This window comes from Agelaius tricolor, unplaced genomic scaffold (assembly GCF_023055355.1).
Source record: "Agelaius tricolor isolate 1412-34295 unplaced genomic scaffold, bAgeTri1.0.p SCAF_41, whole genome shotgun sequence".
NCBI classification, from domain to species: domain Eukaryota; kingdom Metazoa; phylum Chordata; class Aves; order Passeriformes; family Icteridae; genus Agelaius; species Agelaius tricolor.
The window spans coordinates 224,240-235,601 of NW_027269301.1; the positions used below are offsets into that span (position 1 = coordinate 224,240).

Below are 11,362 nucleotides of genomic sequence, written 5' to 3' on the forward strand. Positions count from 1 at the left end.
TAAAACCTTTCTGTGAAGCTGTTACAGGATTTATTGGAAAGAGTATAGAAGTTTCTAATTGTTGTGTTTTCTTCTCTTCAGTGTGAAAACAAATAATGTTTGAGCAAGAAGGATTAATTCAGACCAGAAAACGTGTATGCTATGGTTAGCTGGTTCCCATCACTCGAGGATCTGGTTTCTCATCATTTGAAACTCGTTCAGCATCAGGATAAAGGATAACGACTCTATGGATATACAGAATTCTTCACCATGGTAAAACTCGCCAACCCGCTGTACACAGAGTGGATTTTGGAGGCAATCAAAAAGGTAAAGAAGCAAAAGCAGCGCCCTTCAGAGGAGAGGATATGCAATGCAGTGTCATCTTCACATGGTTTGGACCGCAAAACTGTTCTGGAGCAGTTAGAGCTGAGTGTTAAAGATGGAACTATTCTAAAAGTCTCCAACAAGGGTCTCAACTCCTACAAGGATCCTGATAATCCTGGGAGAATAGCACTTCCCAAGCCTCGGAACCATGGCAAGCTGGATGGCAAACCAAATGTGGACTGGAATAAACTTATTAAACGGGCAATTGAGGGCTTGGCTGAGTCCAGTGGCTCATCCCTGAAGAACATTGAGCGCTTTCTGAAGGGTCAGAAAGATGTGTCTGCGTTGTTTGGAGGTAGTGCTGCCTCCATTTTTCACCAGCAATTACGATTAGCTGTCAAACGAGCTGTTGGCCATGGTAGGCTCCTTAAGGATGGACCTCTGTACCAACTCAACACTAAAGCAACCACTAATGCTGATGGGAAGGAGAGTTTTGAGTCTCTTTCCTGTCTCCCTCCAGTGTGTCTCCTTCCCCATGAAAAGGATAAGGTAAGACAGAGTTTTTATGTGGTTGTTTTCTTCTGGTCCACGGAATGTGTCAATACAGAGTTGCAATTTGAGGCCAATAATCTCGAGTGTGGTGTGTTAGAAGTTGTTACTGTGTATTTAGGATCCCATTGTATCCAATTTTCTAAACATGAGAGGAAATGGACTGTAATTTGTGCTTTGGATCAGAAAATTGCAGGTGGGCTACTGTGGGGAATTGACAAAGCTTCTGTGCAGTGGAACTGAAAGTGTGGTGACAGGCTTACTGCAGGTGTGTCAGAAAAACCTAGGAAGTCATTCTCCTCTCTGGAAGGTGAGATGGATTTGCAAAACAAACTTGAGATCATCTTTTACTTCCACATTTTTATTTGACTGCCATTTCTTCTTTCTGTTTGAATTCAGGTGATGTAGTGAGGGCTTGATTAGCAATTGCCACCTAATGCTGTCCTAGAGGCTTTCTTTATAATGGGCAAAGAACTTTCTGTGAGAACCTCTTGGTTGTGAAATAGGAAAACCCTGGTCCATGGAAGGTGTTCCTACCTGTGCCAAGGGCTGGAACTGGATGAATTTGAAGGTCCTTGCCCACCCAGACCATTCTGTGATCTGGAGGATGTGGAGGTCCTGGTAGGAGCACTCAGGGACTCCTGTACCCTCTGCCCCCTCCTCTCTCCCCCATTTGAAATAGATGTTCTTTATTAAAAACAATTAATTTTTTCTGTTGCTTTCTCTTATTTTTTGTGGTTTCCCCCTCCTTTCTACCATACTTCTGCATTCCTAAGGTCATTGATCCTCCCCTCTAACCTCAAGAGGAAGGTGTTGGAGTGAAATTCATACCCAGTCAGTATCTTCTTATTCTTTCTGTTACTGTGAATGCAGAGTAGAACAGAAGCTTCTCTTTTTTTGCTGAAGATCAATTTGCCAGTGGTTCATATATTTGTGCTACTTATGTCCAGGTCATCTAGAATGTGAAAATTATTCTTTTTAATCCTTAAAAAGATACGTTTTTCAACAGAATGGGACATTTTTGGTTGTTATAAATATCCTGTTCAGGAATTCTTTGGGTGTGTCCTACTCCTGATTTTTGCAGTCAGCTTCCCTCTCTGGTGAGAGATGCTTTAATGATCTATTAGGATTTGAAGATTTAAAGCTGCTGTACGAGTCTTCTTCGTAAAGAAAAGAAAATAAAATCTGCACAGCTGCTTTATCAGCAGTAAAGTTTCCCTGAAGTTCTGATTTAACTGTGGGAGCTTTACTGTGGGCACTGTACTTCACTTATCAGTGTGCTGTGGGCTGGCTTAATGTAGGAACTATTACTATGCTGAAAATTCCAGTGTTCTTATGTAAGCCCCCAACTTTATCCATAATGAGATCAATACAGGTGTAAAATGTTATGAAAAGTGGATTATAGAAACAAACCTGGCCCAGGAGGTGACTGGGTTGAGGGTGTTGGTACCAATGGATCTCAGTGGCTGTGCATGTTATTAACACAGTGTGTTTCACTGTGCTGAAACTCAGGAGCAGCTTGATATTTTTTGAGATTAATTGTTCCCTGTGCTGGTCTTAAAATGTTACAAATCAAGAGTGCTGAATGGTGGTATGAGCTGCTATAAATGAGCTACTATAAATACTGAATTTAGGCTGGGATTTGGTTTTTGTCCCCCCTGGAAAAATATCAATTTTGCAAGGTGTTCTTTCAATAAATTCTCCTGAGTTTTTGTGTCTCTGTGTGCTTGTGTTTAACCCTAGGTGTCTGCTCTTCATCTCTGTGCTGGCTAACTCAGGCAGAGTTTTGTAGTAATCTGAAGTAATTTTGATTATAAAATGTTCAAACTGTAGGTTCTGCCAGCATGAATTGCCTGGCATGTTGCTGGTGGCTCAAAGTTTCTGTTCTCCAGGATTTTTAGGACAGTTTATTTTTTAGTTTTGTTGTCTTCTTGGTTGCTTGCTTTCTTTTCCATGCAGACAGTGCAATGACCTTCACTCCTCTGCTTTCTGTAAAATCCCAACCAGTTTGTGCAGGTGGGGATGACATACAGTGATTTTTTAATTTAGTGGGTTCTTGAGAGTGCTGAGGGATTTTTTTCTCTTTAATGGAATACACTTGGTACAGATTCTTGGGGAATATTGTGACAAGGTTTCCTTTGATTCTTAGAAGAGCCTTGGCAGTAACATGAGCAAGAAAGTTCAACCTCCCAGCTGCCAATTGATGGCCTGGCAGTCCCTGAGCAGCAGCTTCTCCCCAGTTCATGTACTGAGCATGACAAAATGTGGTCTAGAGCAGCTCTTTGGGTAGGCTGGGTCAGCTCTCCCAGCTGTGTCCCCCCAGCATCCTGTGCCTGCTCACTGCAGCTGGGCTGAGAAGCTGAAAAATCCTTGATTTTGGGGTAAACTCTACTTGGCAACAGCTGAAAGATCAGATGAGTATCCAGAGGATTCTCATCTATAAAACACAGCTACTGGGAGAAGAATGAACAGGATCTCAGCCAAACCCAGCACAACTGTTGAGTAGTTAATACAGAATTACTACAATGCAACAATTGCTTTGAGAGACTGCTACAACACAGTAATATTTAATATTGCTGAAGAGCAAGGAGCTCTTTCCTGGTACAACATCATGAGGAACTTAAGACCTGCAGCTTGTTACAGCTTAAGGGTGAATGCCTTAAAGAGAGCTTGCTCTGCTGTCATTATTATTATTAAAAAAAAACCAGCAATAGCATATCAGCTCACTGAAGGAGAAATGGAAATAATTGCTCTAGGTGTTAGAAGTTCCCAGAGCATCTGAAATTTGATCTCAGGGCAACAGTAGGAGTGTTTCTTCCTCAATTAGAAGGAAAATACAGGTGGTATATTTGATATCCATTTGCACTGGCCTTGAAACTGTCTTTTAGGTCAGTTCAAACTGTCTGTGGCTGCAGCAACCTTGAAGTAAATATCTGAATATTATCCTGCAGTACAGGTGAGAGTTTAAAGCCAAAATTCAGGAAGAGCTTCCTGAAAAAAAAATGAGAGAAACTTCTGTGACTGAAAAGTAGGAGTAATATTTAAAGCAGGTTCCCTGGGCTGCTGTCTTGCATGTTCTTTATGGTGTGTGTGTTTCCTTGTTTTGTGTACTTTTCAATCAGTTTAACTGTGGATATTGTACATGCAGCATCCTCCAGGCCTTCCTTCCTCCCAGTAGTAATTCCAGATCCCAGTGTGCACTCATGAACTCACATGAAGCCAAACTTTTGTATCTTTTTAGAAAGCTGATATCTATGAGGGCATGCTAGTTGTTTTGAAGGCCTTTAAGCATACAATAACTATTGCTAGATTGTGCCTCTTTAAAGTCAGTAATTGGTAATTCCATGTCTTAAATGAAACAACTGCCCAATGACTGTAAGGAGGTTATTTTTGGATTGATTTATGTGGGGTGGAGCACATAAATGATCTGCAACTGGAGCACTGTAATTACATATTGAGAGCTCACCCATCTCTCCAAGGGCACTGTTCAAGCTTAGGCTCTCAGCTGGAGGAGGATTAGGATTCACTCTCTTCCAGCTGGTTCTGAGGAAGGGAAGTCTGGAGTTCTGTCTAAAAAAACCTTGTTGTGGATAACAGATGGCCTCCATCTGTACTCTGTGGAACTCTGGAAACACAAGTGGTAAAAAATTACTTTGAACTTTATTCACTCAATTAGCGAACAGGTGAAGTAGCTTGGAGTAATGGAGCACATTGAAGGAAATCCTAAATATTCTTGCCATGGACAGCTGTGAATGGATGTTCTGAAGTGATGCATTCAGTGTGGATTGGGCTGAGTGGTACCAGAGTGGTGATAACTTAGAGGCAAAGCTTGTCACTCTTGTCACTCTGGGAGGACATCAGATATTAATTGTCTGTGTCAACGGGTACCTCTGTGGAGGAATTATTTTTAACAGTATTCTCTCCATTCTGTGCTCAAGGTGGTGAAGTTTAAAAAACTGAGTAGGATTTGGTCTCAGGGTTGAAGGTGTGTGGGTGTCCTGGGTAAACCACGAGTAGCAGCCTTGAAGCAGGTAGAGATCTTTAATGTGCATGGAACACTCACAGCTCCTTTGTGTCTTCTCTGGTATCATGGGGGCCCTGCATTCTCTTCCTTCTGCTCGTTTTCTAACTGAAGTATTTTCCATTCCTTTAGGGATGCTGCTAATCTTGAAGCAAAGCAGTGTTCAGTATTTAAAGATAGAACAATTACCTCCATGCACAGACATTAGTTAGGTTTTAACAAAAATCTCACCCCCAAAGTAACTTATTATTATTTCTTATTATTATATATAACTTATTGTTATTTCTAGAAATCAAAGTCAGTATTGAAGTTCCTTATTTTTTGTCACCATCTAAGTATTATATATTATAATATTATAAATATTAGTATTAAATATTAAATATTATATTAAATATTAGTATATTATAAATGCAAGGTGTTTTGCAGTGAGAGGAATTAAGATTTCAGCTTGCTCTTGCTTGGAGTGGTGTCTTTTCCTTTTGCAGCTGTGGAAGGCTGTGACTTCTTAGAAATATCTTTTGATCTAAAATAGAGTCATACAATCATCTGTCATCCCAAGACAGCATCCTTTATTTTCTGGGAAATGCTGAAGCTGGGACCAAGTGTAGGTGAGAGCTTGCAGGATATAACTTTGGCTAAAGAAAACTTGAGGAGCTTGAACTCCTGCATCAGTGTCAAGTGAAGGGAGTTTCTACTGCAGAGGAGGAAATCTGAGCCTCTCCTCCCTGACTGCCCTGAGTCTGCAGTCAGGAAGTCCTGGCATGTGATTCTGATTGTGACTAACAAATCCTGAGTAGTTTTAATCCTCTGATTTGAGAACTTGGTAGTTCTGGGAAGGTTGTTTAACAATTGACTGTCAAGCATTTCCAGTTGACGTTCTGTGAAGTTTTTCCCATGTGCATATCTCATAGTAAGATAATTTCTTTCGTTTGAATGTCAGCTCCAGATACTATTCACATTATTTTTTGCATTGATTTCCAGCTATCAATAATCACTGCAGAAAATTCAGCCAGTACATGCCTCATTAATGTCCAAGCTATTGGCCTTTGCACTTCATTCTACTCTTGTAGCAGCATTTCAGATTTTCTCAGAGTTGTATTAGTCCTTCCTCAAACAGCAGCACTTACTTTAAATGTTAATTTTTCTATTTAAATTACTCTAAGTGTATCTCTTAAATTGAGGTATGTATTTCATGCTTGTTCCTTTCTTCTGTGCTATTTTGTCTTTTCTCCCTTACATTTCTTTCAATGCAGTCTCATGTTTTAGGCTATCATTCTGCCATATAAATGCACTCCTTCCTTACAAGTGAATTAGAGACAATATCCCTTTACACAGACAAACATACACGTTTGTGTTATGGTAGTAGCTTTTCTTGGGTGTATTAAAATATATTTAGCATAATTTTCTTGAGTAAAAACAGTATTTTAAGGGATTTCCTTTTTTATTCTCAGTTGCTTTATTTTTTTCCTTCACTATACTGCCTGGGGGGAACATTAAGAGTTGTGATTTTGTAACTTCTATAGAAGGGTTAGTTACCAACCATTGCTGCTACAAGTTGATATTATTTAATAGTATTTCCTAAATTCTGCAGTTTTCTCTGTATAGAGCAAAAAAGTCTGCACGATTTGTAAAATTACTTCGACAATACAAAATTCCTTGGTTCTGATTTTATTGAGGCATGGAACTGAAGCAGTTTTCCTCTCAGCCACTGATCCAAAAGGCATGGAACCAGGTTTTGTGATGCTGTGCTCACTGAAACATGTTTCCTCATGTTAAAAATCATTTTTTTTCCCTGTGGTGTAAGTTGTACTTTCCCTCTGTCTTTTCTGGTTCATCTGCTCTTGCCAGGAGCTGCAGCTTTTGAGGAAAACCTTTGCAACAGAATGGGCTGTTTGAAGTGAGGAGTAATGATTTGTCACTTGCTTAAAAACAGACACACAAAAAAAGCATTATCTGAATTCTCAGAAGCCATCTACCATTGCTTTAGGGGGCTCACGTTAAGGGGATCTTAAAGAGCAAAGCAAAAAACCAAAAAGTTGGTGTGAATGTTTGTGTTGATTTAAATTCTATACCCACTCCGTGAATGTTTGTGTTGGTTTAAATTCTATACCCACTCCGTGAATGTTTGTGTTGGTTTAAATTCTATACCCACTCCATTCCAACCACAATGACGAGCAGAAGGAAATTGGTGAGGATGGGACAAAGATTGTCCTGCTCTCTAGTGAGCCTCAGGTGGCATTAAAACATCTGTAAAGTGCTTTAACATTACTGACAAGTGACCATTGTGGCTGCAGACTTGACTGTGAGTTTTGAGGCATTTCCTAACCTCACTTTTCCTAAATTAAGAAGACTACAAAGCAGATGGCTTTGCCAAAAACGACATTGTAAAATTCCTACACACGCGTTTCTCCTTAGGCGCTTCTCCGTAGTCGCCTTTGGGAGAGCGGAGTCTGAGAATCTTCAAAGCACATTTGGTTTCTAGAAACCCTTTGTATAGTAACAACATGTGCAGAGAGGCTGGCAGCCTGTAAGACACTGTCAGTCCAATTTGTTCTGGCTCCCTCCCTCACTGAATCTGGTGACATCACACAGAGAGATGTGCTTGCAAGCAAAACAGCAGAAGGAGTTGAATGTCTGCCAAAAATTTGCAGTATGAAACCGAGCTGCCTGTTTCCAGTCTTGTTTTCACTAATCTTTCATTGTGTGCTTGCATTTTTTCACTTGCCAGGATGTTCTTTGCTGAACAAACACAGCAGCAGAGAAATCTCTCCATACTTAGCATAACAGTCTCACACAGAAGCTTGGGAAGAGTAGCCTGATCTCCACCTTCAAAATTGTTCCAATTTAATTAATTAAAATATTCTGAATTCTAGTAGAGCCTTCCCCAGAACTGCAGATGTTTTGGGGTTTTTTTAAATGTGGTAAAGTGTTTGCTTGCAGCTTGCCAGGGTGGTAAACACAGGAAACATTGAAGCTGTGAAGGATCATCTTTGATCTGGTTCTTCCAAACCTAGGCAGTGTTACATGTGGGCATCCAAACTTGAAAAACTGTGGGGATGAACAGAGTATGCACAAATACTGGCTAAAACAGAAAAGAACTACTGTCTTAGGCTATTGACTGTCTGTGAAACTCTCTGTGATGAAATATGCACTTCCTGGAGAGGATATGTGAAATAATTTTATTTTTCCCCTGAAAAAATTGCATGAGTGTTAGAGCTTTCCTTTCCAAAGGTAGAAGGTAAAAGTAATTCCTGGAATCTTGATTCCAAAGAAATGGAAGCTCTGATTGACCCTCCATACCCAAGGGTTTTTCCCCCAGTAAACCTGATGCTGACTGCAAGCAGCTACATGTCTGACACCTGAGTCCGGTCATGAACAGAAAAAGAACCATTTTCTGCAGGAAGATTTTATTTAAGTTTTTCATAACAGTGTTAACAGTTTTTGTACTTTTGTACTAACTTCTATTCAGTTAGTGCTGTATTGAATGTGAGAACCAGATCAAATCTTTGAGGTGTGATGTGCATTCCATCCTATTGATGTGATACAGAAATGCCTGTGCCATTTCATGTACTCCAGTTTGCTCCCTTGAGCCACCCAGTGCTCTCACTGTCTCTTTTCCTCACAGCCGGTTGCTGAACCAATCCCAATTTGCAGTTTCTGCCTTGGTACAAAAGAGCAAAACCGGGAGAAGAAACCTGAGGAGCTCATCTCCTGTGCTGACTGTGGCAACAGTGGTAGGTGACCATTCCCAGGGCTGCTGCTCTCATGGCCTTCCCTTGAGACAGAGCAGCTGCTGCTCTGCCTGGTGCTGCCCCTGCACACAGGGAGTGTGCATCCAGTGAGAATCTTCCCATTTAAAATAGAGAAATCTGCTGGAGTCACTCCTGCCATGTGAGGAGTATCTTTCTATGGCATAAAATACAGGGATAGTTCAGCTGAATCTCAGGCTTGCAAAGAGGAGGCAGCTGAGTTAACCCAGCACAAATAACTCACTTGGCTCCTGGGAGTTTGTTGGTTTTTAATGTGGCTGTGAAGAGCAGCTTCACCCTCAATTTCTCAATTCAGTTAGGAAGAATTATCTTTGGGTTCTTTTTGCATGTGGGCCTACTGTTTGCTATCTAGGGCATTGGTTTTGTTCTAAGCAGGGAGAATAGAAGCACTTAAAAATAGGAATATCTGGATAGGCAAAATTCTGCATGAGAATACATCATTGATTAAGTACTCTCTACATGAGCTATCTATGGCCATTAACAGAGGTATAGTGATTTTACCAGGAACATTTCCTCTTTCTTCTCTATGATTTCACCAGTAACATTCTCTCTTTTTTCTCTATGATTTCACCAGTAACATTTCCTTTTTTTCTCTATGATTTCACCAGTAACATTTCCTATTTTTCTCTATAATTTCACCAGTAACATTTCCTCTGTTTTCTCTATGATTTCACCAGTAACATTTTCTCTCTTTTCTCTATGATTTCACCAGTAACATTTCCTTTTTTTCTCTATGATTTCACCAGTAACATTTTCTCTCTTTTCTCTATGATTTCACCAGTAACATTTCCTTTTTTTCTCTATGATTTCACCAGTAACATTTCCTATTTTTCTCTATGATTTCACCGGTAACATTTCCTATTTTTCTCTATGATTTCACCAGTAACACTTTCTCTTTTTCTCTATGATTTCACCAGTAACATTTCCTTTTTTTCTCTATGATTTCACCAGTAACATTTCCTATTTTTCTCTATGATTTCACCAGTAACATTTCCTCTCTTTTCTCTATGATTTCACCAGTAACATTTCCTATTTTTCTCTATGATTTCACCAGTAACATTCTCTCTTTTTTTCTCTATGATTTCACCAGTAACATTTCCTATTTTTCTCTATGATTTCACCAGTAACATTTCCTCTGTTTTCTCTCTGATTTCACCAGTAACATTTCCTATTTTTCTCCAGGTCATCCGTCCTGTTTGAAGTTCTCTCCAGAGCTGACCGTGCGAGTCAAGGCCTTGCGATGGCAATGTATTGAATGCAAAACATGCAGTTCCTGTAGAGACCAAGGGAAAAATGCTGTGAGTACAGTGAAGTGTGGCTTGAATGAAGTGCACACCAGTTTTGTGGCTGTTTTGTTAAACTACAAAATCAAATTATACTAGAGGCAAATATCTGCAGTTTTTATTTTAGTCTGGTTCTCTGAGACCTGTGAAATTCCTTGAATTGTAGTTGAGAGCTGTGTGCCTGCTCTCTGGGGTAGTGGCAGATGAATGCAGGGCTTGGTGCTGATGCACACATTGAGGGGTTATGTCCTCCACAGGATAACATGCTGTTCTGTGACTCCTGTGACCGTGGCTTTCACATGGAATGCTGTGATCCTCCTCTTACCAGGATGCCAAAAGGTGAGCACTTTGTGGTGAAAACGATAATTTAAGGTGGTGTTGGAAGAGGTCAGTGGGCAGGCAGTGCTTCCACTTATTTGATCCTCTTTTAGCTACATTTAGCTCGTTTTTGTTTGGAATTACCTTTCAGGTGTTAGAAACCAAAGGGTCAGAACTTCACAGCCAGGTTTTTTCACTATCTCCTGTTTCCTGTACATTGCTCTCTGTGAAGGATTTGGAAAAAAAATTCTTGAGGTTTGAAGTAATAGAAGTGATCCCTGCAGATTGAGATGATCAGCTTTCATTTGTATGAATAGCCTTGTACAAAAGAAAGAGATGGTTGATGTGTTTTTGAAGTGATATCCATTTGGACAGTAGAATATTCTGGACAGATCTCTTTCCTATCAGACAGCAGATTATCTATGGAAGACTCTTCCTTGGCAGGAAGGAAACCTTCCTTTCTTCCTTGGCAGTTTTAGAAGAAAACTTCCATGTATAAGATAGCTGAAAGAAGTATAGTCACAAGCAGATAATGGGATAATTAATCATTTAATTAGGGTTTTCTGATTATGTACTGCCAATTAAGGAGACTTCCTTTGTGTTTGGAACTCTTTGGGGGCTGGGGAATATTAACAAGACTTGAGTTTGGATTGTTGAAGCATCCCCATAATTCTCCTTACACATATATGTGATAATCAGTGCCTTTGGTACTGTTCTTCCCCTTAATCTCAGGATTTCTCCCTTTTGTCCTATACAGATGTCTTTGGCATTCAGTGATTTTGTGTTACAGGTATGTGGATATGTCAAATATGTCGACCACGGAAGAAAGGAAGAAAACTTCTCCAGAAGAAGGCAGCACAGATAAAAAGACGCTATGCTAACCCCATAGGACGTCCTAAAAACAGGTTAAAGAATCAAAACACAACGTAAGTCTCTACAAGGGAGAGCAAGATGGGAAATTCTCTAGGAATTTGGGGTGTTTCTAAAGTCTCTACTTTGTGAGAAGTTTTCTTTTACAATTCAGAGCTGTTCATTACAGATTTTCTGAAAAGGGCTGTGAAAGACTAGAAGTAACCTTAGTGCTTCTTTTGGCCGAGATTTTTTACTCTTTGTGGTAA

The 11,362-nt window shown here is 40.0% G+C and overlaps 1 protein-coding gene across 1 annotated transcript in view; it reads left to right on the plus strand.

The window, feature by feature from the left end:
* The window catches only part of KAT6A (lysine acetyltransferase 6A), a 30,440-nt gene that overhangs the window by 2,018 nt on the left and 17,060 nt on the right, over window positions 1–11,362 (plus strand). Inside the window, exons 3-7 of the mRNA XM_071454757.1 lie at window positions 82–852; window positions 8,499–8,607; window positions 9,826–9,941; window positions 10,184–10,265; window positions 11,035–11,170. Coding sequence (XP_071310858.1) covers window positions 250–852; window positions 8,499–8,607; window positions 9,826–9,941; window positions 10,184–10,265; window positions 11,035–11,170 — 1,046 coding nt within the window. The 5' untranslated portion in view covers window positions 82–249. The remainder of the gene's footprint in view (window positions 1–81; window positions 853–8,498; window positions 8,608–9,825; window positions 9,942–10,183; window positions 10,266–11,034; window positions 11,171–11,362) is intronic.